General features: G+C 41.3%; 1 protein-coding gene across 4 annotated transcripts in view; it reads left to right on the top strand.

Moving 5' to 3' along the window:
• LOC109312438 (solute carrier family 22 member 15-like) overlaps positions 1-26,866 on the top strand; it is a 63,360-nt gene that overhangs the window by 19,750 nt on the left and 16,744 nt on the right. For all 4 annotated transcript variants that reach the window (XM_019538468.1, XM_019538469.1, XM_019538467.1 and 1 more), the window contains exons 4-9: positions 1,654-1,818; positions 4,089-4,218; positions 11,999-12,220; positions 18,280-18,420; positions 20,830-20,915; positions 24,038-24,146. In XM_019538468.1, the coding sequence (XP_019394013.1) occupies positions 1,654-1,818; positions 4,089-4,218; positions 11,999-12,220; positions 18,280-18,420; positions 20,830-20,915; positions 24,038-24,146 (853 nt within the window). The remainder of the gene's footprint in view (positions 1-1,653; positions 1,819-4,088; positions 4,219-11,998; positions 12,221-18,279; positions 18,421-20,829; positions 20,916-24,037; positions 24,147-26,866) is intronic.

Below are 26,866 nucleotides of genomic sequence, written 5' to 3' on the forward strand. Positions count from 1 at the left end.
CCCCACCCCTTCTTCCCCCATCCCTAGCCAGCTCTCAGGATCTGATGTTCAGGCAGCACCCCCCCACCAACATACATACTCCCACCCCAGCCCCCACAATATACAAGAGTAAGATTTTATTACGCAATTGCCTCTATATACACTACACAAAAAATTTAAATCAGGACAAAAATTATTTTTTGAAATAAAATTAAAATACATTATAGTAGATGTTTGGTTTATAGTATATAATTTGGCTTTTTTCCTACAATTTGTTAAAATATCTTCAAAACAATTTTATGTATGTGGTCCTTCACAGCTCATAAAAACTCATAAAGTGATATCCCAGCTGAAATAATTGCCCAGCCCTGGTCTAATTGATGTGCTGTTGGTCAGGTGAACTATAGTAGCACATATGTTTGTAACATATCTCCTATCCAGCAAAAGATGTGGAATTTGTTCCAGTTTTTTTTTTTAAGAATTCACAGTAGAGAGACTTATACATTTCATATTCGTAACGTTAAACGCTTTTCCATCCATACGACAATTTTTTTTCTTTTTTGGCATGCTTTTTCTTATTTTAAAATAACACTGTAATTTCATGGTATTTAGAAGGACAAACATGACATCATCCTTATTCCCATAACCTGGGAATAGGGATGTGGCCTGCCAGGCCACATATTTTCTAGCGTGTCCTTTCTGGTTGCTGGACAATTTTAGTAGAAATGCAGTGCTTTTTATAGGTAGCTAATGATGTATTGTGTAATAATTGAAATGCAGGAGTCAGGAGTACTAGAGTTTGTTTTTGGCTTCACTGATGTACCTTGGGCAACAGTTACATAATCATTTTGCATGTTTTTCGTACCTATAAAGTATGAATAATAATCATTCACATTGATTGGATTCCAAATGTTTCATCAGAGCAGGCTAATTTCTCACAAACTCAAAACAGCATCTCTTGAGATCTCAAATCACTTTAAGAGTTTTTGACTAGTTAGAGTAGAGCAGGGGTGGGCAAAATGCAGCCTGGGGCTGGATGTGGCCTGCCAGGCCATTCTGTCTGGCCTACGGGACCCCTAAAAAAAATTAGAAATTAGCATTAATCTGCCCTGGGCTGCCTGTCATTCAGCCCTTGATGGCTTGCTGAAATTCAGTAAGTGGCCCTCTGCCCAAAATAATTCCCTGCCCCTGCACTGGAGGACAGTGTAAACAGTGATGATTATTCACTCTTCACAAGCAGGAAAAACGAACTTTAGACTGTATCTGAAGTCAGAACATCTGGATATAAGGAGTTCCTGTTTTTAGGAATGTTATTTCATCTCAACTTAATTTTGATGAGTAATGAATAGCTTATATCATGGCCATTTATTTTTCAGTTGAATTGTTTATTGTTTAATGATAATGTCTGAAGGTAAGGTTTCTTGTATAGATCTCCATATTAGTGATTACACAACTTGGATTTGAGACTTGTACATAAGCTAATAGAGATTAGAAAGTATTTGGAGTTCCTTGGAATTCTCATTTTTAAAGGTGTTAGTAAAATCAAATGTGTAAATTCAGAGAGATACTATCTTTACAATACTAGTAATGGTAAATAATTTAATTCTGTCCCCTTTATCCTTCCCAGATTCAGTCTACTTGATAAGGCTAATATACTCTGTGTATTTTGTTCAGGTCTGTTCTTTGATGTAATTTTTGGGTATGTTGCGGCATTTGCTCCAAGCTATGAAATTTTTGCAACGTCACGCTTTATTGTTGGGATTACAAATGGTGGAATGTCTCTGGTGTCTTTTGTCTTGACGCAAGAATACGTAGGAAAGTCATTCTGGTCTTTTACAGGTAAAATTTAAGAATATTTTTTTAATACTGTATAAAGTATTTGTTTTTTTAAAAAACTCACAAATATATTATGAATTGTAACTTTATAAAGTTAATTTAAGTAAATATTAAATGACCAATTTTTTTCATTCCAAGCTACCACTGAGTTAAATGGGAATTTTGCTTGAATAGGAACCGTACAATTGGGTCCAGTATGATAAACAATGGTAAAACCATGAGATTTCAGGATTTAGCATAGTTCAGTGGTTCTCAGCTCTTCTAGATTCCAGGCACCCACTGAAAAATGCCAGCTCTTAGCTTTCACTCATTTCTTTACTACAGAAAAATAAAATAGCTATTCTTCTGTCCCCAGAAAACTTGGAAAAACCACAACAAATCAGGATGTTTTTGACCTTAGGATTTCTGCCTCACATCTAACAGTGCTATATCGTGTGACACTATAGTACCCTTAAAATGCATCAGTACCCTAGAGTTCTGCAGCACCTTAATTTAGAATCACTGTTTCATACAATTTCTTCATTTGTGGTCTACTTTCCATGAAAAAGATGTTTTTATGGACTCTCCCAGCTTCTAAATTACACTTTATAGTGCCTTGAGAAAATATTTAGAAGATCAAGTACTCTTTTTGTCTTCCCCACCAAAAAATGTATTTAAAGCAATATGTTCTTCTGTCTCATAAAATGAGTTAGCATGTATGTAATGCTTCCCCTCCGCTCCCAAGTGCAGTACTGATATCAAATGTCTGCATCTGACAGTGCCAAATTTTAAAATACAGGTAGAAGAGGTAGAAGTGCATTTTCTTTTTTTCATCACACTGTTGCAAATCTGTAGTATGTCCAACTACTATGGATTTACATTAGAGTAAACAGAGAACAGAATTTGGCCCAACATGCTTAACTGCAGTGGTTATAAGCATATTTACTTTTCGTATTTCCCAAGAAAGGGAAAAAAGCATCATAAGGGCCTGTACAGTAGGCCTCTCCAAATAGGGAAGTATTTGATTCGGACTCGCTGATTTGGAGGACAGTGAGTCGATTCAAAGATTCAGATCACTGTCCTGAAAATGCAATATCTCACTTCTTCAGGTTTCTCATCCTATTTTTTTCTTGTTTTTTCTTTTATCATTGTCTTACGCTCTAGGAATAGGGAAAGAGATTGTTTTGTTTTGGGGGGGTTTTTCTGTCTTTTCAGCAACTGGTATTATTCTGACTTCCTTAATAGTCCTCTCCATTTTTCTCTTCTTTTCCAGCTCATGTTCTTTTTATATGTCTTTCTGTCTCTCTCTCTCTCTCCCCCTTCTTCTTGCCCCTTTTCTATGTCTTTCTTGGCTCTTTCCTGTCTCTTCTTCTGCAGGGATGGCCCCTGATGGGCTGAAGAGATAATCTACTCCCTGCTGCTTGTCATTTCAGGTGCTTTGTGTTTTTAGTACCTCAGGAGGGGACTGTGAAGCAACTGGTCAATGGGTGAATTGGAGAGGGAGATACTGAGCACTGCCTTTAACAGCAGGACTAAAGAAGTGCTTCTGTCAGCTGTGGTCAAGATTCAATGGACCTTACTCTGACAACTTATGGTTTAGTACTAGATCTCACACAAAGAGTTTGCTGCTAGGCTTTTGTGTTTGGTATTGACTCCATATGTTTCTCCAAGACAGACAAGGTTCTTTGGGTAAAACCAATATCTTTTATTAGACCAACTCAGATAAAAGATATTGGATTTACCCAAATAACCTTGTTTAGCCTATGTCCTTAGACCAACATGGCTGCAACCTACACCCTTGAAACATGGAATGTATTTCTCCAATGTTTTTTATCGATATTTATTCTCCAGGAAGGCTTGGTAAATTTTAATAGGTACTGTTTGGTTCTAGCTGTTTTTATACCCAGTACTGTCCTTAGCATTTTATACCTCACTTAAATTTTGTCTACTCTACCACAGTACTGCCACTCCATGTTATCTAAATGCACCTAAATAAATAACCTCAAGTATTTACTGTCTGTGCCCCCAACTTCTATCTAGCATTCCTTCCTTTTCTTGCTTCCTTCAAAAATCCATGATTTAAAAAGAAAGAAAATTCTATAAAAGCATATCTGGGTCAGAATCAGATGACTTTATTTCAACAAACTCATTGCATTGTGCTAGCCATTTTGAAGATGTTATAAAGTCCTTTTTGCTGTAGAGTACATACCTAGAAACTGCTTAGAACTTGAAGAATCTGTACATGGGTTTTGACATTGTTTTAAATAGCAGCTTTTTCTTACCTTTATTTACAGGTTCATTAACAAATTTGACCTTTGCAGTTGGCATAGCAGTTTATGCCTTACTGGGTTACTACATAAGGCAATGGCGTTACCTTGCATTTGTATCAAATTGTCCAGGAATTGTCTTTTTTCTCCTTTCTCTGTAAGTAGATCAAACTTATTATGGCTATGAAAACACAATATACAGTACTTTAACAAGAAGTCTTGCTTTTCACTGAAAAACTGTAATGAAGTAAGGCTAACTTTCATGTTTTTTATGCTTGTCTTCCTTGAAGCATAATGCATATATGTGATAATGAGAGAGATTTTGGCTGATATTTTCAATAATAAAAAAAATGCCTTTAGATTTTACCCACTGTTTAAAGAAGATGCCAAAAGAAATTTTTTTCTGTCCTTACCTCTTGGATAGAAATATTGACACCATTGATAGAGATTCCTGAGCAGCTAGAAAACAAAATCTTTGCTTAGTCATGTTCACAATGTCCCCGTTTAATTAGTATTGATGCACAACAGTCTGCTAACCTCTTTTGAACTGTCTGTAAGTGAGCCAGGTATCAATCAGTAGTTTGGGGTAAAAGTGGAGGAGGAAAGGGAAAAGAGCATTGAAGGAGGGTTTAGAGTAGGCCTCTGCAAATAAGGAAGTATTTGATTCGGTCTTGGCCAATTTGGAGGAAAGTGAGTCAGTTTGGAGATTCGGATCACTGTCCTGAATAGATTTGGCTGAATCAGCTTCAGAAGATTTGGCACTAATTCAGAGACATTCGGTGATTTGGATCAGCTGGGGAGAGGCAGGCACAGCTGGGTGGCTGCAGGTTCTCCCGCAGCTCCCCCAGCTGTGCCTGCCTTTCCCCAGGCAGGGGGAGCCATGGGAGAAACCCCCATGGGTGCCTTGCCTGGCCCCAGCCTAGCCCCAGCACTTCACATAAAAAAAAAAAAAAAGCCCCGTACTCACTGGCTGCAGGAGCAGCAATTGGGGCCTTTGGGCACTTGTGGCAGAGCCCCCACCATGCAGCACGAGCAGTGGGGGGCAGTGGGAATTGTCCCCTCCCCCGCTTGCCACCCACGTGGCAGCAGCCCCAAAGCATGGGTGCAGCATGGCTCAGCAGGGCACCACTGGGGCTGAGTGCTGCTGGGCTCCAGCTGACTGCTAGAGCCCCCGTAGCTCCCAGAAAGCGTGTGGCACCTTGCTGAGCCACGCTGCACCCACACGATGCAGCAGCTGCCATGCAGGTGCCAGGTGGGGAGGGGCAATCCGCGTTGCCCCCCACTGCCCCATACTGTGAGGGGAGGCTCTGTCACAAGTTCCAATTGCCATTCCGGCAGCTGGTGAGTGCAGGGTTTTTTTATTTTTTATTTTTTTTAAAGTACTGGGAAGCTGGGCCAGGCAGGGCAGCCATGGGGACTTCTCCCATGGCTCCCCAGGCTGTGCCCGCCTCTGCTGTAGTGGTGGGAACCATGGGGGCTAAGCCCTGCTGCCACTTGCCCAGTCAGCAGGGGAGGAAGAGTGTGATGTAGGAATGGCTTGCTCTGAGCAGCAGCAGTGCATGGCCCCCACTCCCAGTGCTGCTGCGCCTGCATCAGCAGTGGGAGTGGGGGCTCTGCTCTGCTGCTTGCCAGCTGGCACAGCAAGAAGTGGGATGTGGGCATGGCAGCTCTGGGAGCAGGGGCTCTGCCCTGCTGCCACTTGCCGCCTTCTGCTTGGAGCAAGCTGCGCCCTCATCCCACCCCCTTTGCCCCAGCAGGGCAGAGCCCCCGCTCCCAGAGCTGTCTCACTTGCATCCCGCACCCTCCGCATCCCTTCCTGAGCAATGAACCCCCCAACCTTCCAGGGTAGCTTGTCCCAGCCACAACCCCAGTTCCTTACTCCCCCATGCCCTGTCTACCTCCTCCCCCGTCCCCCAACCCGAATCTCTGAATTGGCCAAATTTTTTCTGAATCTGGAGTTTTTACTTGGTCTCCTGATTCAATTTGAATTCAGAGATTCAGTCTCCTGATTGGGCATGGAGAAGTGAGGATGTTTCACACAGCCCTACTGTAGAGCTAGAGGAGAATCTGGAACTTCTCAGCTTGATGTGACAGTTGAGATGGCCAGTGATCAAAAGAGCAGTGTTTGCACATAAAAGGCAGTGACAAGTCTGCAGAGAAACATGAGGGCTGCTAGAGGGCACAGGCTATAGAACTAGTCCAAAATATTGGCTCTATGTCATCAAAGGTTTTCTTAACATGGCAGACTGTGGAAGTACCATTAAAGTGTCAGGCAGAATTTTAAGGTTACTTTTCATAAGCCAAATGTCTGTAGTGATGTCTTGGAAATAAATGAAGTTACAAAGCATTTCAAAGTCCATCCACTTGTGGGTGCTCTTTCTAGCTTGGCAATGCTTGTGATTGCTTGCTTTGTTTGGAGTGACCCAAAGTCTGGCGATGAGATATGACATATTTGCTATTTAAACTGTTTGTAAAAATGTGATAATAGGTGGATTCCCTTAATACATATTGTTATGAGACTAGTTCTTGGATGTATGAATATGTAAAAAAGTTTGTAGCTTAGTCTGCCTAGTCACAATGTACTTCAGATCTGAGAAGAAGCAACATGCACTGTGCAGCAGGGATCCTGGTTTTCCCTGTTTAAAAAAAACAACCCCCAATTTTCAGATTAAAAAAGTAAGCCAATTGAAATGAAACCCCACGTGTATGTGTATATGTATGTGTGTGTGTATATATGTGTGTGTGTGTGCATGTGTGCGTGTATATATATTAGTAGTGTTTCATTCTGATCATGGAATAATGTGGGTTTTGGGTTATTTTTTTAATCTGAAAATTGGGAATTTTTTTTAATCGGCGAAAACAAGGATCCTTAATTATCAGTAATTAAAACTATAGATGTAAAACTACAAGCACTATCTATTTATAATACTACAAAAGCAAGCTCTAACATACTGTTTAAACATCCGTTATTTCTTCATAGATCAGGTTTTGGAATTAGTTGCTATCCAAAAATAATGTACAAAAAAAATCAATAACCAAATATCACCTATTTCCCCAGAGTATATATTAAGGGGCTTTTGTACACGCCACATTTTTTGCCCTTTTTTCTTTTGCAACAGCGAGACTGTTTTCATGAGTGGGTTTTCTGGAAGCTTTAAAAGTCTTTCTGGCACATTAAACTAAAACTCCTCAGATGTAGTTTAGTTTGGCTCACCGGGAATCACATCGCATCCACGGATTTGTTGTGTGCAAACACAAAGGCATTCAAAGACATATAATGAGCCTCTTTGTCCACCAGATGGTTCTTGGTCCACCAGATGGTTCTCCCGCTGCTACATTTTGTAGTTTACCCCTTCAAATTGCTTTCGCTTTCTAATTGATCCTGCTTTTTTTTCTTGTGTGGTTTGCTGGTGCCCTGCTTCCACAGCTGCATAGCAGGGCACAGGCATGGGGGCAGTGGGAGGCCCTGGGCTGAGGGGGGCGGCATGAAACTGTCCCACTCTCCTACAGCACCAGCCAGGGTCTGAGCTTAATTCGTTTGAAAACCTCGTGTGTGTGAACACAGATGTGACGCTCCAAAGCTAAATTCGTTCCAAGACCTAGTGTGCACAAACACAGATGCAACACTCTAAAATAAACAAGTTTAAATTTTATAAGCCTATTTAATTTAATGAGGATTAAAACCTGTGGTGTGTACAGGCACCTTCTGAAAGCAAAAATGTTACTCTCAAGAGATCTGTATACCACATAATAGACTTTGTCTCACATTAATTAAAGAGTACTGGAGGGACTTTGAAATATGTAGTTTAACCTTGATAGAGCATATTTCCAACTTGTGGTGAAATAATAAATAGAACAAAACAAAGTTCAGCTAAAACATTCTTTGAATTATCTACCCTTTGTCTTTTGAATTATCTAATGACTTTTGGAATGGTATTCTGGGAAATACACTAGCGAAACCTCAAACTTGGAAAAAAGAAATCCTGAGAGAAATAAGTGGGAAGGAAAGCTACTTGTGTCACTTTCATAAGAAAAAATTTAAAATGCCAGTCAATACCCATTTTAATCCAGCAAAAAAAATCTTTAGGCAAACAATGAAATGGGGATGGCGCACCACTTGCCATTATTAGAAATAAAAGTAAAAGCCTGGTAAATATTTCCAGGTAGAGAGTGGTAAGTAAATTTTGCAAATGAGCGGAGATACCTTTCATTCACAATTTAGAATTACCAAAAACAAAGAAGCAAACCAACCTTCTAGAAATAAGAGAAAAACAAGTAATAAGACCTCAACAAATATTTTAAAATAATTTTGGTTATTATGCAATAATACACTAACAATTAATTATACATCAGAATTATTTTCCCAATGAAGAAAATAAGGTAATTAATTTTGATTAACATATTATTGAGAGCTTTTCTTTAAAATGTACAGTCTGAAAGGCACAAGCTAGAGTAAAAATGACAGAAAAATGATTTTTGTGAGGAAAAGTACACAAGGCAAAACTAATTACAACAGTGGAGTATAATAGAAACATTTTTCGTTTCACTATGAAAAGAATGGAAAAAGAAATTGGTTGGGTGTTTTGGCCCACATGCACTTCATAGCTCCAAATTTACAACATGAGATGATTGGAAAGACACTACCATTTATTGTTTGGTATTTTTGGATATTATTCTGTTACGATGTAACCATTCTGTATTATCACAATGTTGGCACAAATTTAAGTCTAATAATAGTGCTGTGTTTGTCAGATTGACCAACTTGGTTCAGCTTTGATTTGCTTGTTTTTGAAATGCATGTAATAATAATGCAGAGATTATTTCCTTGTTCACCAAATTTAAATTAGAGAATTCGTTACCAATTTTGTATAAAATTGACTTTAAATGAATTGGCAGTGGCAGAGCTACTAAATAAAAATGACCAAGAGATATAATTTGTGTGTATAAAAAATGTGTTTTTATAGAAACTTATTAATCCTGAAAAAATAGTTTAGATTCATTTTATTGGCTTTAGTTATTCTCTGATTTTCAAAGTCTTGTTAGAAGCAGTGTTTTGTCTAGTAGGTTAACAAAAATGGTTCACATGTGGTTATATTAATAGACAACAAAGTATGATTTTCTGCTTTCTTTTTTTTAAACTGTAGATATAGTTTAACACCTCGATATTATTATATTCATGCTAATTTTGACTATTTAGGAATTTAAATTTTTGAATATTTTGATGCTGCTATGGAACAAAGTTTCGATTTTTTTTCTGTAAGACTAATTACAAAGTACAGTTGTAGGTAATTCCAAGATGATTTTTTTCCCCTCAGATGTGAATATTATAAAAATTGGGTTGAGGAGGAAGTTGTCAAAATCTTCTTGCAGACGAGGTTCTTTGGGTGAATCTGATATCTTTTATTAGACCAACTTAAATAATTGGAAAATTTTTTTTAACAAGGTTTTGGGTTTAAAAAGCCTTTGTCAGGCTGAGGAAGTCTCTGCAGTTGGTGTGTGCTCTTCCTGAATGGAATGAATAGTAAAGAAGCCAGAGGCTGGGCTGGCATGCATGCAATTCAGGCAGTTAGTGAAGATGTAAATTGAGGAGTCAGTGGGTGAGAGACCAGCATGGTCCAGGGGGACAGAAAAGAGGGATGAATGTAGCAGTTAAATAGTGGAGAGAGACCTGGGGAGTCAGATGTCAGGCAGGTTAAAATGTGCCATAAATCCAATGTCTATATTTAGTCCATGATTTTTTTGTATCCAGGAGGTTGATGAAGTGAAGTTCATAGGCTAATCTCTGAGAAGTGTTTTGTAAGTTCCCTTTGAGGTTTATAACTGAGAGATTGGAGAGAAAGTGGTTTTCTTGTGAGAAATGCGCCCCCACAGGTAATTGGGTATTCTTGTCTTTGGTAGATTTTCCAGTGTGCATTCATTCTGGTGCACAGTTTTTGTTTGGTCTCTCCTACGTATTTTCCATCAGGGCATTTGGTGCTGTCGGGGAACAGCGGCCCCAAGGTCACGGTGGGCCAAGCAGTTTCAGTATGGAACAGGCGGGATTAGTGGTGAGGAGTCTGAGTGGTACGCGGACTTGTGCTTCAGTTTCAAAAGATGGATTTTTATTTTACTTACGCTTCTGGAGCATAGGCAGAGAAGCTTGCTTCAGTTACAGTTAGATAACGAACGTACAAACGACAAAGGGGTCTGTTGGTCCACGAGGTTCTCGAGCTGAGCCCTTGCTTTCTAGCCAGAGCTAGGTGTGGCTGCCCAACTCGATAGTCCCAGGGCTGGTCAACAGCTCATTAATTGGGAAAACAAACGATGAACTGTAACGCAAAGAACAATGTGACGCCAGTCCAAAGCGGACGAAAATGGATGGTCAGTGGTGATGCCAAAGTCGATTGAGAACGATGCTGAGGGGTGTAGTGATGTTGTAGTCAGTGGTCGAGAAGCAGTTCCGGTCAATCAGGATCGTGGTCGGTCGATGCCAGAAATCAGTTCAGCAGCCAAAGGAATCAATATGAAACGAAGGGGAATCGAATAGCCAATTCGCAATGAGGAGGAGACTGGTGGGCCTGAAGCCCTCCAGAAGAGCAGTCCCTGCAGCCGCAGCCTCTGCTCTCTGGATCAATCTCTCTCTGTCTCTCAGTCCCTGCCAAGGCAGCCTCTGCTTACAGGTCGAGCACAGTCTCCCCTCACACACCCACTGACAGAGAGAACCCCAAAGGTGGGGGCTCACAAGCCCTTTATAGCAACCAAGTGGCCAATCAGGTTGCTTGCTCTGAAGAATTTTCTAGTTCTATGAAGTCATGCTCTTAGCCAAACTGAGCATGCCTCTGATTAGATTCTGTATATGACTGAGCATGCGCATGGTGGAAAAGTAGGTCAGGCTTGATTGACAAGCCAACAGGTCACCCAGGGGACACATGCTGGGCATACTGTGGAATTTTCCATGAGGTCATCTCTTCTGCGCATGATCAAACTTAACTCTTGTGTTGCCAGCATACATTTAAAATTTGGTTCGGATAGGTGCATTGGATGAGATATATTACGTTTCTGGAGGTGCAGCTGTAAAATGCAGGGATGCTGATGACGCTGTTGTGGGGTGTAGTAATTGCGAAGGTGGTGGAGAAATGTTGGCAGGTTTTGCATTTCTTGTCATGGCACGGTCTGGATCCATTCGGTGTGTTCTGGGCCTGAGGAAGTTTGCTTCTGGTAATGAGGTTAGTGAGGTTTGGTGCTTGTTTGAAGGCTAGGATGGGTGGTTCTGGGAAGATCTCTTTAAGAATAGTGCCTCTTTCTAGTATGAGTTGCAATTGTTTGAGGATTTTCCATATGGGTTTGAGGAAAGGGTGATATGTCATAACCAGCAGTGTGTGGTTCGTTGGGTTTTTTTTCTTCTGTTCTGCAGCAATTCTTCATGTGGTGTCTGGGTGGCTCTTTCAAATGTGTGGATGTTCTCCATGTAAATTCGGTGGTATCTGAGGCCTTGGCTGTATATCACAGCTTGTATATACAGCGAAGGGCTCAGATACCACCATATTTGCACTGAGGAGAACACCTGAGATTGCCACCTCACCAATCTTAAAAAGGCTTTCACTCAACGAGGACACTCCTCCAGAGAGAGAGATCACACGTTTGAACAAAGAACCTTGTCTGCCGATGTCCTTAGACCAACACAACTACAACCTATACCCCTCAAAACTTCTTGAAATTTAAGAACCAAATTCTGTTCTTGTTTAAATATAGCTTTAAAATGCATTTGAGTGCAATTCCTGAAAAGGAAATTGGAATCTCACATTTCAGTTTTTGCCATTCCTTAAATTAAATATTGGATGTGTATATTTAATACATGTTTACTTCCTAATGTGATGCTTTGGCTTGCTGAGAAATAAGGTTGACCTAGTCTGTCATTGATAGAAATGTACTTTCTTTATCTAATTTTTGTCTGGCAGTTTGCTTCCAGAATCACCCAGATGGCTGTATTCCCAGGGGAACACTGTAGAAGCGGAGCGTGTACTACAATACATAGCCCTGGGTAATGGAAAAGAAAGGTTAACCATAAAATTAAAACCATGTGCAGGTACAATGAAAACAGATGAATCAGCACCCAGTGTCCTAAGCCTAGTAAAACACCCAGTCCTTCGGTGGCGAACTGTCATTTTGATGTATATCTGGTAAGTAGTAAAAAGCAAGCTAATGCTGAAGCACTGTGAGTTTGTCAAATATAAGACACTGATTAAGGTGTTTAGCTTCTCCCTTCATTTTTAAATAACATTCTCAAAGCTCAGTTATATTATACTGTTAATTCCAGGTGCTGTTTTTTAAAAACAGTATTGTGTGTTACTTCATGCTAATTGTAATAATCTTTTTATAATTTTGTGTTACTTAGTTACTGGTCCAAAAAATGAATTAGAAAGTACTGGAAAACAACAACAAAAAAGCCAACCCATAAATCCATAAAATTGTTTCTACTTGATATTGGTTGCATGCACACCTGTCATAGTAAATTGTATTATAATATAGGTGTAAAAAGGAGACTACTGAGACTTAAAAGTGGAGTTGTGGGGGAGCAGTAGAGGAAAATATGAGCTTACCATTTGATCATTAGTTTTCACATGTTAGAATACAAAGTACAAAAACTGCAAAACGAAAGAAACCCACTTATCTTTGCAGTGATATCTGCACTTACTGCACTTATCTTTGCTGTGGGAAGTGCTCTAGACTTTGTCTCCTTGGTTAGGTCTAGTATAGTGTAAAGTAGTCCAAATGGGGAGAGGAGTAACTCTTCTGAAAATATAAGTTCTGATTGGAATAGCAAGAGCACATCCCAGGAGTAACTCCAGTGTAGACCTCATGTCATTATCTGACCTGTTTAAGGCAAAGACTGGCAGAGGGTGTGTCCCTGTTAAAGCTAAGCATTAGATTTGAGATTACTTCTAGGAAAGAATTAGAAAAATCAGTTGTTTCATATGTAGATTATCAGGGATGAGAAAGGGTAATTGTAGGAGAGACTATGGAATCTTACCAAATAGAAGATCTTCTTGTTCCTATAGCAGCCTTATTTAATACTTAAGCCCTGGAGGGAAAAAACATATACAGCTTGAGAAAGATTCCCAGGCAATACTCTGTGCTGTCCTCTGGTTTTCTGCTGATGTTGTCAATCTCCTGTGAATTTAACATAATGACCCACTTTCCTGACACTGGTACCACAAAGCTACCTCTATGCAGATGAAGGTAGCTGTAGTGCCTGTGGTGTCCCTGAGTGGTTTTCAAACAAATACATTAACTAGCAACTCTGGGTCTGTTGTAACTTTTAGGGAATGCTGCCCCTTCTCCCCCACCCCAAAAGGTTCCCTTGTGATTCCTGCAAGAGTTTAGAAGAGCTGGTGCTTGTTGTGTAACTTGTACCCCAGAAAGGATTACTTTTATGACTGAAAGTAGAAGTTAAATAGTGGCATAATGTTACAGTGATATATTACAGTAAATATATCCTTAGTTATCATACTATTTGTGTGGTCCAGTGGGTTGTTGCTATCTTACTGAACTTATTGTTCTCTGAAATCAAGGTTAATTATGTTGTCAATTGGAAGCACGTCACAGCAGCTGTGAAGTGTATGTCTTTCTGTCTCTGTCTTAAAGTGAAGGCTTGCTAGAGGCCTAAGGTGTGATGGTAGCTAATCCTCAATCCCAGACAACCCTCGCTTAGCACTCTTATTTAGTTCCGGGAAAACTGAGCACTAAGCAAAACAGCGTTAAGTGAAACCCATTTTCCCACTGAGTTTAATGTAAATAAGTATAATTGGTTCCGCACCACGTGCCGGGCTGGGCCTTGTGCTGCTGCTGGCCTTGGCCCTGCTGTTCCTGGCAAGGTACTGAGCAGGCTCTGTCAGGGAAGGCACTGGCTCCTCCCAGCCTCATTGTTCTACCACTGTGATGGCCCCTGCCGGCCCACACCCTCTGGCCACCAGCATACCTGTGCATGGGGCCTGAGTTGGGGACCTGCCTGCCCAGGGATTTATGACAAGAAAGCAGTGGGGCTCTGGCCAGTGCGGAGGAAGCTTGGGATGGTGTCCACGCCCCATGGGTGTGTGCATGACTGGAGCGGAATGGGTCATGGGCTGCAGCCCAGGGCCGGGGGTAGGGGGGAGGCTTCGTGGGCTCAGCCCTGCTATGGCCTGGGGTGGTGGGCACTGCACACATGTCCTTGAGCGCTGTCTTGCACTGGCCCAGGCCCTGCACTCCTGCTGGCCCTGGCCTCAGGCCCTGCACTCCTGCTGCCCTGCTGGCCCTGGCCCTGGCCCAGGCCCTGCACTCAAGCCCCCTGCCTGCTCCTTCTTGCTGCCACCACCATCGCTCCAGCACCACGTGTTGGAGCAGACCCTGGGCGCCTACCACCCCACCGTGGGCTCCGCTGGCTGCCACTCACTGCTTCACTTGATGCTGCCCTTCCTGCCGCCACTGCTTCCCCCCACCCCCTACGCTGAGCGTATAATGAAGTGTGCTGAGTGCTAAGTGAAACCAGGTAGGTATTTTAAATGAGTGCTATCGTGAAACTATGGTAAGCAAAATGGCGTGAAGCAGGGCTTGCCTGTAAACCCCATGTACCACCAGCTGGGTGGCGCACATGATTTTGACAGGTCCTAGCCACATGTTGAATTTATGGCATTATACAAATGCAATGGTATGGTATGCCACTGACTCTTTTATCATGGCTTAAATTGAGTTGTACATATTGCTGGGTGACTATTTAAGGTGCAATTAACCTGTTAGTATCTTAAATGTAATATGTGTTGGGGGCTATATTTAAGGCTATCCATATCAACTCTTCTCTGTATCAGTTAGGACAACTTACAGTACAAACTGTTTGTGCTACAAGAGCCACTTTCCCCTAATGTGTTTCTTTGAAGATTTCAGGCAGGGCACATTTCCTTAGTTAATGTGTTTCTGAAAGGTGCAACTTTTTTCCCTGAGAATCCACTTCCATCTTATGTGTACCTTCTGCTATGGCAAAATACCTTACAGTGTGAATTCTCTCCCTTTTTCCTGAATAATATAAAACGACAAGAAGCAGTGATATTAGTAATCTGAGGTTAGGTTATATGATATTTAGGTTGTTACCTCTCAGCTCCGTGTTCTTGGGGAGCCTTGGCACAGTATGCAGCCTGTCTGATTCACAAAGAACTCTCCCCCTCCCCGCCTCTGCCTGAACAAGAACTGATTAGAGGAAGGACTTACAAAAGACAAAGATGATGCAGTGGGAGACCTACCTACAGCCCTCCAGACAAGGGTGATAAGAGTGAAGCAACTCCCCGGTCTCATATGCATCCGAGATGGAACAAGATGACAACTCATTTAAATGGGAGATGGAACAGGCATGCACCTTCATTAACATTTAGGGTGGAGAACAGAGATTCCAAGGCAAGGACCACACTGAATTCTGGGATCAGAAAAGCAGGGGAGCACTTCGTGATGGGGAATCCTTGCTCCAAATGCTAATCAACCCTCATCTACACACACCCAGCTCAGCATTTATCAGACCAATTCTAGTAATGACTCCTCTATTGGTTTTTCTCAGATGTACTCTTGTTAGCATATGTGTATGTGTGTCTAACTGCATTTATTGTCCTAAATGAGCTGAGTTCAAGGCACATGAGGGTGTCCGCCTATCAATGCTGAGCCTGACTCAGATGTGCTCTATTAACCTGTGTGCTTGTGTCTGACTTCATTTTATTGTTGCCCTGATGAACTGGGTTCAAGGCATATGAGGGTGTTAGCCTGTCAATGCTAAATAACCTGGCCTGGCTCAGGCATCTCCTGTTGATCTGTGTGTGTCTGTGCGTACATGTGTTTGACTGATTTGGTGGCTGGAGGAATCCAGCCCCATTGAAACTGAGTCCTGCAAGATAGCTCCATTGGAGATGAGGACTCGCAGAAGAGAGAGATACAGCTCCATATAGAAATGCAAGTAACACAAGCAGCGCATTGGTAGAATTAAAGAGACTCCCAGAAATGTACCCCTAATAAATGAGCACACCCCAAAGTGATGGGCAAATCTGGTAACAAGGTTTGGTCTTAATATCTCAAAGACCTTCCCATCTTTTCTTTTAGCAAGATAGAAAGTCTTAGCATGGTCTTGCTTTACTGAAGGCTTTAACAAGGTCTATTTTTAAAAGTTAGTTGTTTATGGAAAACTCGCAAATTGTACATTGAAAAAAAGTTTTTTCCCCCATTGCCACAAGAAAAGGAAAATGTATTCAGTTCTGTTCCTTCCTGCTCCTTTTTCTTACCCCCATATACTTCTGGATGACAGAAGTCTCAGTCTAATTACACAATCTAATTTCTCTCTTATGAATAGATTAAAGTCCCTGCTGATAATTACAGAAATGTAATTATGAGCAACAACCCACAGGATCATGCAATGGCAACAATTCACAGAACTACACAAATAGTATGATAACTAAGGGCATAGCTACCTTAACAGTACTAGTACGTTTCCCCCGGTGTTGGAAGAAATGTACTGCTAGTCAAATAGAATTTATGGTACAGCAGCTTGTTATCCATATATCAACAAGTCTGAAGTATTCTTCCACAGGAAACTGATAGTAGAGGGGACTGCTACAGATGAAATGCATTTAAAGGAAATGTATTAGGTAATCAGCAAAATCAGCTCTGGTTGACTCTTTTGGCCAGTCCAAGGCAATATTCTGTTTTATCTTTTCTCTCTGTTTTGTGAGATTCTGAAAATAGGCAGGTAATTGTTTTAAGCTTTGTATGTTGATGTATAAGATCTAGTTTCTGTTGTTATCAGTGATTAATGAGGACCAGGGATCTGGGTTTTCCGTTTGCCACAGAAAATGTGGGTTTCACCCTTTTAAGGAGAAAAATTCGGGAAATGGTGGGTTTCCCTTTAGAGGCTGGCATAGTTCCAGCCTGCAGGGGGCTGCTTGGGGCTGGGAGCAGCAGGAGTAGAGGGATCAGGGAGGGAGCGTCATGTGCATATGTGCACATGCAAATGCACATGGAAGCCAGGCAGTGTGGAGAGCAGCACCTGCAGCTCCCTCCAGGTAAGTCTGGGGAGGGGAGAAGAGGGGAGGAAGATTGAGGTATGAATGATTGAGGCCCTCATGGTGAGGGAGGAAGGAAGTGGGGCAGGGCTGGGGCTGGAGGTGCTGCCCAGCTGGGGCGGTATATGGAGCTGGAACTAGAAGGCCTGGCTGGGTGAGCAGGGTGGAGCCATGGGTGGCATGCCCGAGGGGCAGCAAGGAGGCCAGCTCCCTGCCACTGGATGCACTCCCAGATTTATGCCTGGGGCAGAGGTGGATGCAGGCTTGGAGATCCCTGCCCTGCTGCACTTCCCCTGAGACCTCTGTGGCCCAGTTGGTGGGACCTGGCATGACAGAGCAGGATGGTGAGGCTTAATGCTGCCTCTGGGAGCCCCATGCCAGCTATGCCACCATGGCGAGGTTCCCCCTGCCTGCCCAGCAGCAATGGGGGCCACAGCTCTGCTGTTGCCACTGCTGCTGGGATTCATGCCACTGCTGCTGTAATCCAAAACACAGATTTGTGATTTTTTTAAATCGGAGAATGTGTGAATTTTTATCAGAGATTTTGTGATTTTTTTAAACAGAGAAACCCAGGATCTATGATGAGAATGAACCCTCAACCTTAGCAGCTTTGACCTGAATTTTATTTTTTTTTTACATACCATTGGATATTTTTTTACATACCATTCGATATTTGGTTTTCTGGTTAAATTTACCTGATATACAGCAAACTTGGCTCTGTGTGTGTGTGTGTGTGTGTGTGCGTGCGTGCGTGCGTGCGTGCGTGCGTGCGTGCGCGCGCGCGCGCGCACGCCAGGGTGGATAGATTGCTTTCTTGGAAGAACTGATATGCAGTGTATTATTTGGTGTCCACAAAAACAACATATTTTTTTCTGTTGTACAGGTTTTTATACTATGGATTTATCTATGACAATAACAGATATTAATATTTTTAAAAATACTTAAGAAATATAAAATCTTAAAGATTTTTCTGCATATGTACATTCTTTGGTAAAATATGGTTCCATGGTGTATTTCAGTAAGACTTCTGTTGTTTTTATCTCTTTTACTTGGAGAATAGTATTTTGTATTGGCAGCTCTCAATATTATATAATTAACATTTAATTTTTCTGATGTTAGTTTTTGATGATGATGATCATAACCAAGCCAGTTTTTATGGGTATTTTCAGGTATGTCTGCAGTCTTGTGTACTATGGCTTAACATTGAATGCTGGTGAATTAGGAGGAAATCTGTACCTAAATGTAGCTCTGTATGGCCTTGTAGAAGTTCCAGCATTTCCACTCTGTATGTTCTTTATTGAGAAACCCTGGTAAGAATACTAACTTTCTAGTTTTCTAACTATACTGTAAGGTTAGCATGATATTATAAATGGAAAAGCTTATGTTATATTTTATAGTAATATATGGCCTTGCACTCTTGAATTTCTTCTTTTGGAATGCAGTCCCCCATAGGGGGACTCTCTTCTTCTTACTCTCTTTCCTTTAGTTGCACTTCACTTTCCTATTCTTTTTTTCCTGAACTTTTCAATGTTTAGTGTGGCTCAATGCTATTTTTTTGACAAATCTGAGTTAACACCATTTGGATGGCTGAGTAGTATGCACCTCCTGTATGTTTTGCCCAGAAACTTTTCCACCCAGATGAGAGAGAGTACAACTCTGAATCATGTTCATTTTTAATGAAACTTAAAAAATCAAACCAGGTTTGTAGAAAAAGGGCCTCAGTATTTAAGGCCTCAAATATTTGAAGTTCATACTTCTTCAGATTTCTATCTGTATTTTTAGTCCCACAGTCACAAAAATATTTGTTAGCTCTAAAGGCTAACTAGTCAATCTGGAGGTCCTGAGTTATACAGGACTGTAGTCCCTCTGCAGGCTGAGAAACTTTAAGTGAAATCCTGGTCTTAGAAGTCAGTGGCAAACACTCTTTAATTTTAGTGGGATTAGGGTTTTATCTTTTTAATCGTCTTGGTAGTTTTATAAGCTCAGTTAGATTTTTCCAAGTTAAAAATAATATCAAGCACCTATGTTTAAACTGCATGACACACATTAGTGTAATCTGTTCAAAAGATATATTCCAGTGTTTTAACAACTTTTTTTGCCTGCTATTATGAAGACATAATGATTTAACTCAAAATATGGGTGTAAATAGTTGTACCAGTTTAATAGATATTAATACTAACAAGATAGTTAGCTCAGAGCTTCTGTTATCAGCTTTAAAATACAATCAATATATTAAGAAAATCTAACATTTTTGTTGCAAAGGGTTAACTAAACATGTTTTCAAAGACAAGTATTGTATCTTGATAATAAAAAACTAGAATTGTGACACAGGTAAGAGAGGATACTTAGGCTGCATGCTCACATTCATATCATCTAAAGGAGCTCTCCAGGTTTGTACAGAAGTTCAGACAGAGAAGCAAAGAGCCTGCGGTGTGGATGCTGGGCTGCCAGGTGGTCCCTAGAGCAGGTAGCCCAGAAAGCATTGCAGCCTTTTATTTTTAAATGGATGTAGGTGAGGTTTGGCAGGGAGTATTTCAGGTAGGAAACAAGCCCGCAGCAGAACATGCCCTCTAAGTGCTTCAGTGCTGAGCTTTTCCAGCCCAGAGCACTCAGTGCGGGTGTTCTGTTAACTTCTTGGTTGAGACTGACATATGCTCTCTCTCCTCCTTTCAGAGAGGGGAGAGATGGAAGCAAAGCACACTGGGATTGTGGAGCTCATCTCTTCATGTGCTGCCTGTACAGAAGTTCTGTCTCCCGAGAGAGATTCTGTGGGAAGCCACTTCACTTGGGTTGTTATTTTTCTCACAGAGTGGCCACTTGTACTCTAGGAGAAAAATAACAAAATTCATACACTTGTGGTTTCTCCTGAGAGGACAGGGACTCCCTGGAGAAACTGAACATCTGTACTAGCCGTCAGAAATATTTAAGATTTTACTGCATAAAACTTAAGTAGTAGATATACAGAAATCCAGCAGTTTCTTTTTTTTTTTTTTAACTGAACCATCAATTATTATTGAAAATAAGATTTATTTATGTATTTGTAATTCTTTCTAAATAATTATCAGTTTTGTACATATTGCAGATCTGGAGCTGATTTGTGATTGTCAGACTTGCTTCCCTTTTATGAAGGGAAGGGTAAAAAAAATGAAGCGGTACATACTCTTATTATCAAGTAAAGAAAAATTGCATATATAGTAGTGTTGCTTTATGTTTTATATCATAAGCAACAATACAAGAATAGAAGATTGCAAAGTCAGATATGCAAAGGTTAAAAAAGACAGAATTCAGTTTTCCTGTCTAGCCTTCTTGATATGCCTTGTGATACTGTCTTTTTATTACTTGGGCAAAGAGAGAGCCCCTGCCTCTTTCAGTGTACCAGGTGGATTGTTCTCAGGGAGCAAATCAAGGCTGTGCAGTGAATAAAGCTGCTGCTTGTAAGACTCTTGAATCATTGCCGCAGATATTGTTATATTAACAACAAATTTGCTTCACTTTTTTTTTACAGCTTTTGCTAGAAATGTCTTCTGGGAAGACTAACATAATTGCTACTCAATAAAGTAACTAATTGAAGCCACTGCCTGAAAAGCCATACAGTATATAACTGTTAGTGCTGCCATCCTATATTGTGTTTGGCCCTTTATAGACAAATACAAAAAGGCAAACTGCCTGTGTTGAAGAATTAATAGTTTTATCTAACCATCTGCCCATTTTCCTTTTAGGTCTGGAAGACGTAAAACTATGACTTCTTTTCTGATATTTGCAGGGTTTGCCTGTATAATCACCATGCTTTTACCTGAAAATGCTGGTGAGTATATGCTGTTGTCAAAGTAAACTTGAGCTAGTCTCTCTAATTAGCTTAGACTAATTTACAGTTAAACCCAACTAATCCGTTAGGCAATTACGGAGTTTACTAGAGACTGGGTATCTCTTGGAGCTGTTTGTGCAATAAGCGGACATGGCTCAAAGTAGTGAATGTATATTATTATGACAAACAGCATTTCAAAGTTATTACAGGAATTTAAAAAGACCTGTAGAAATTTCAGTTTAGAGGCTCAAGTTGTCTTTTATATATGTTTTATTTCAACTAATGTAGTGATTTTTAACAAGGGTGCCACAAGATGGTTTTACTGACATCATGTAATATTAGCATTTTTAGGTGTGCAAACAGTGAAGTGTATGATTCATGAGTCCAACCCAGGGATTTCAAATAGGAATCCATAGTGTCAAAAACATTCTGAGCTGTTATGGTTTTTTCTGGTCCTTCTGTCTAAGGTATGTTCTCAGGTCTTAAATCTTTTAGCATCAAATTAGCAGTATTCTGTAAGTTATTACAGAATTTTAAACAGTGGGTCCAATAGCAGTGACTTAATCACAAGCTATGCACCTACAGTTTGTTGTGCATAACCCCACTTGACCTTTTTCCTTTCTTTCTTTCTTTTCTTTTTTTTCAGTGAAAGCAATCTTTTAAAATCTGAGCTTGCATTGCATTGGGGAGTTAAAAAAAAAAAAAGGTTGATTTTTTATTACAGTGAATTTTCAATTATAATTAGATGCTAAACACCTCATATCCCCATATATCAGCCAGATTTCTAAATAGCTTGCCTCATTTATTAACCAAATCACATCTAAACCCTTTCATATGGGGAAAATGAAGTAGGAACAATCTATCCATTAAGGGTGTATTCTGTAATGAAGGGTAAGAAATTTAAATTTGGTCAAGTAAAAACAGGGTTTCCCTTCTTTCTTACTCACTTGGGATTAATAGTATTTAGCAGGGATCCTGGGTTTTTTTAATAAAAATCCCAAATCCACTGATAACCCCTCCAAATTCTCTGATTTAAAAAACAGCAAAATCTGTGTCTTTCCTCAATTAAAATGAAACACTACTCCCCCTCTCTCTCAGTTTAACACAATGTTTTACAATTTTAAAGCTGCTTGGAAGCCTACCAGTGCCTCAGTCATTATATTAAAATAAATTCTAAATCCTGTCTCCTTTGGTGTTTGCTTTTTGTTTTTATCATAGAAAATCAGCACTTCCTCTGCCCCATTGGTCACAAGGTTGCATGTCCAACTGTGGCTGTCCACTTCACTCCTTTGTGGCGCTGAGCAGCCCTGATATGCTGGTGTCTTGCCTCTGCCTTTGCCTCTAACTCCCAACCCACAGCCTCTCCAGCACTGCCAGTGCCCCTCACTCCCAATCTGTAGCCCTCTGCCACCTCCCAGCCCTGCCAGAGGGGATGCCAGCTACCAGAACTATGGAACCTGGGGCAGGGCCCGCAGCACCCTGCTGCTTCAGCAGGGCTCAAGCCGTAGCTGCCACATACAGGAGGTGGCAGCTGCTGTGGCTGGAGCTGAGCAGAGTTTGTGGGCATGGGGGAGCATACAGGCTGCCCACCGCAGGGTTTGGGTCTCCCTGCTCTGCTGCCCTGCCCTGGGGGCCTCTGTGGCCCAGTGGGTGGGTTCTGGCACAGGAGGATGGAGCACGATAGGGAGGTGGGCATGGTGAGGTTCCCCTTGCTCTCTTGGAAGCAATGGGGTTAGAAATGTGTAGTGTTATGCCACCCTGCTGCTGCTGGGTGGGCAGGGGATGCCTCACTTTGGTGACATGGCTGGCGCAGGGCTCCCTTCGCCCTTCCCAATGCCCTTCTGTGCCAGGTACCACCCTCTGGGCCATGGAGGCCCCCAGGGGGAGGGAAGTAGGGTGGAAAGCCCAAGCTGTGTGATGGGCAGCTTATATCCTTCCCCATCCCAAGCACTAATCTGGGAGGCACATGCCCTCCCCCCGCTCCTCTCCCTGGGTATGCACACAGCAGTGGGGAGCCAGTGTACACCAGCCCCCTGGACTAGCTGCCATCCTGCACCCCCAGCTGGACCCCAAGGCTGCACATTCCAACCCCAGCCCTGGGCACCATCCTGTCTGGGCAGCACCCCCAGCTACCAACCCTGTCCTACTCTCTTCCTCAATGTAGCCGCCTCAATCTGCCATTCCCTGCCCTACCATGCGTCACCTATGCCCCACTCCATAGACTTACCTGAAGACAGCTGGGGGAGCTGCTCTCCACCACTGCCTACCTGTATTGCTGGCCACTTGCATGTGTACGTGTCCACACATGCACATGGCGCTCCCTGTGCCCTGCTTCCCTCAGCCCCAAACATCCCCTTGCAGGCTGAAGCTCTGCCAACCTGCAAAGGGAAACCTGTGGTTTCTCATGTTTTTCTCCTTTAAAGGAGAAAATCCATGTTTTTCCTTGGCAAATGGAGAACCTAGATCCCAGGTACTTAGTAAGAACAAGGTAGCTTAGCCCACTCTTCACTTTCAAAGTCGAATAAGCTCCCTTGCTCAAAAATGGTCTTAGTATACATTAAAAGTGTCCACATAAAGAATTAATGCAGTGTTGAGAGAAATGGTAAGTAAAGTTTTCAGGTGAACTGATGAATCTCTATTGTCACTAGTACCTGCTTCTTGATTACTTGATCATAAAAAGAAAACCAATGCCCAAATCCTCTACTGACACTAAGCAAAACTTTTAGGAAGACCAGGTCTCTGTATTTGCATCTAGCAATTGCATGCTTGTTGCATTAACCTTAAGCATGACACAGACTGTAACTGTTTTCACATTCCTAGAATTTCTGCATAAATATATTAAACTTACAAAAGAAATTGAAGGTTCATTGTTTCATTTTACATGTTAATGACAGTTATTTCAGTTGAAGACAAAATCTGACTTGATGCAAATTTTGAGCAGTTTTGTGAAGAATGTTTATTTCTTGCTCCTGTAGGTTCTTGGGGTAGTTAGTGCTATAGTATAAGGTCAATGCTACACCTGTGTTTCAATGTCATGAACTAGAAAATACCCATACTTTAAATTTAATGCCATAAATATAATATTTCTTTTCACTTGCACTTTATTTTTTTCTCTTCCAAAGGTTTATTCTTCAGTCCAACTTTGTTAGCATTGTGTGGAAAAATGACAGTCAGTGCTGCCTTCAACATAGTGTATATTTATACTTCAGAACTCTACCCAACAGTATTAAGGTAATTGTTAATTTAATTCTGTGGAGTTCAATATACTAAATGTAACTGCTGGGTTGTGTGAATTTTGTGTTGTTGCATTATCTCTTAATCTTGTTTCACATAAAAACATTTGAGTATCTGAAATGGGTGAAATAAATGTTTGACTGTTACAGCAGTCTTTCAGTATGAGGAGAAGAGTCTTTTAGTAAATAGGGGTGAGTCTGGAGATGGCTGAGGAGGCTGATCTGAGAGTCATGTTCAACTGCAGACATGGCAAATGATTCCAGGAGGAAGAAGGGGTCTTGGTAAAAACAAAACCATTTGATACAGCATATATGCAAATATAAAACAATTGACACAAAGAAAGCTATGTTTTGATGGTTTATGTTAATGATTTTAGCTTTTACTAAAATATTAATGAGAGTTCATACAATAGTCAAGTTTTTACTAAAACTTGAAAAGCACATTTTATATCAGACACCCATACTGTAGTAGTTAACCCTCATAAGATGTTGATCTGGCAACTTTCTCAAGCGCTAAATCCCTTTTAAATATGTGAAAAAAAGGAAACTCCTTCCTTTATTAAAAATAATCTGAGATACAGTATTTTCTTGTTTGTATTACTAATTCTTCTGGAAAAATTGTTATGCATAAAAACAAACTTCTTCTCCAGGCCTGCTTCCTTCTTTTATTGTTCTTTACAACATATAAATATATTTTAAATGTAGGATATGCAAAAAAAAAAAAAAGGCAGATTATATTTCCCCTGTATAATTAAAATTGCTGGTATAGTTTAGATTCTTACGTTTTGAACAGCAATTAATTGTTCATTTTTTGAATTTGTTGATTTAAATGTTTCTAATGCAATTCATTTAACTATTTATGTATAGTTCTAGCAATTCCATGCTGTGTTTTACAGTGTTTTATATGTAAACAGGTTAACTAAAAATATTATAATCTGAGGTATAGCATGGTAAAAAATGTACCCGGGGCAATTCTCTTTCACCCTCCCCTGCCCTGCACCCCTCATTCCTCTGTGCTTCCAGGGAGCAGGAACAAGTAAGGTATGGTGGGAATTTTAGTTCTCTAGTATCAATGGGGTTCGCTGCTGCTGGGGAGGAAGGGGGGGAACTTGCACTCCACTTCTTTGCTGCTGAAGACAATGTCCAGAAGCCAAACAAAATGCATATTTTAGCCACAAAAATGGGGTCAATTCTCCTCCTTCCCAGTAATGAACTCCACTGTCACTCTACAAAACTGATTCCCAGAATGCCTTGTACTCATTGCTTGTGTTGGCTGCTTCCTGCAGCCAGAAAGCGCAGGCAGAGTGAAGCAGGCAGGATTGAGAGCCTCCCATCCTTCTGGTGTCCCTCCCTTTAGGCATCTCTTGGGGCCTAGGCTCTGTTCAGCCATTCCATGTCACGCTACTGATTGTAACATATCAACTCACAATGGCTTAACAAAGCTATAGCTGATGTCATCTAGGGTTAGTTAATATCCAGGTTACAGAAATTAAATATATCATAGCCTTCTAGTTCTCCAAATATTTCCCAAGTTGTTACATTATTTTCAGATAGGAGTGCCCAAAAATGCCTCAGAATTTGGGCCTTATTGAGGTAAGTACTATATAACCAAACAGGAAGGCAGTTTAAAAAGGTTAAAAAAAAGGTTGATAGAATGGTACAGCATGCAAAAAAATTACTAGGAATACCAAAGGCACGTAACTTGTTTCCTTTTTCTTTTTCTGCTGTTTTTTTTTTATAGATTGCAGGGCAGGGTATGAGGAAATGGCAGTAGGAATGAATAAATGGAAATGTAAGAGTAGAGAGACAAGGTAAAACCAGAAAAGGATGGAAAGAAAAAGAAGAGGAGACCAGGGCAATGAGAATGAGCCTATAGTGGAGGGAGTCTGAGGATAAGGGTAGGAATGACTTGTGATTATTAACTACCAGATAATAATGTACAAAGTTTAAATTGTAAAAGTATCACATCTAAGAATTCCCTTTGTGCTTTGAGTTGTATAATTCTGCAGTTTTAGCAGATGATTAGGAGGAGTAAATTGCAGAGGCTGACATCCCCCTTAAAAAAAGGGTTGCTGATAGTTTTGGATAATTAGCTTTGGGGGACATAATAGAATATCCCAGATGCTAGTAGGTGTGTTAACATGGAGTTTAGAGCAGGGGTGCTTAGCTTCTGGCCTGCAGGCCAGATGCAGCTCATGGAGCCGTGGCATCTGGTCTGCAGAGCTCGCCATGGGTTGGGATATTTTAGCAGTGGGGGAACACTGGCAATACTGCCACTCTCCCCTGACTGCCAGATTCCCAAGCCTCGCTCGCGGCCAGTTTGGAGCTAGGCCATATCCCCCCTCTCACGTGTGACTGGTTTGGGGCCAGGCCATGCCCCTTCCCTCTGTATGGTTGGGTTGGGGCCAAGCCATGCCCCATGGGATGGAGTTGGGGCCTGGCCATGCCCCCTTCCCCAGGAGGCTTGGGGCTGGGCCATGCTCCCCTGTCCTCCCCCACTAGGCTGGTTGGGGCTGGACCATGCCCTCTTCTCCCCATGTGGTTTGACTGGGTTTCTGCTTCCTTGTGCGCACTCTGGGAGCTACATCAGGATCTGGCACCTGGACAGACCAGGCATTGCCTTCTATGTGAAAAATGTTCATAGAATCATTGAAGTAGGGTCGGAAGGGACCTTGTAGATCTTCAAGTCTGACACCCTGCCTGGGCAGGAGAAAAACT

Source organism: Crocodylus porosus, unplaced genomic scaffold, assembly GCF_001723895.1.
Source record: "Crocodylus porosus isolate Cpor-Errol unplaced genomic scaffold, CroPor_comp1, whole genome shotgun sequence".
NCBI lineage: Eukaryota > Metazoa > Chordata > Crocodylia > Crocodylidae > Crocodylus > Crocodylus porosus.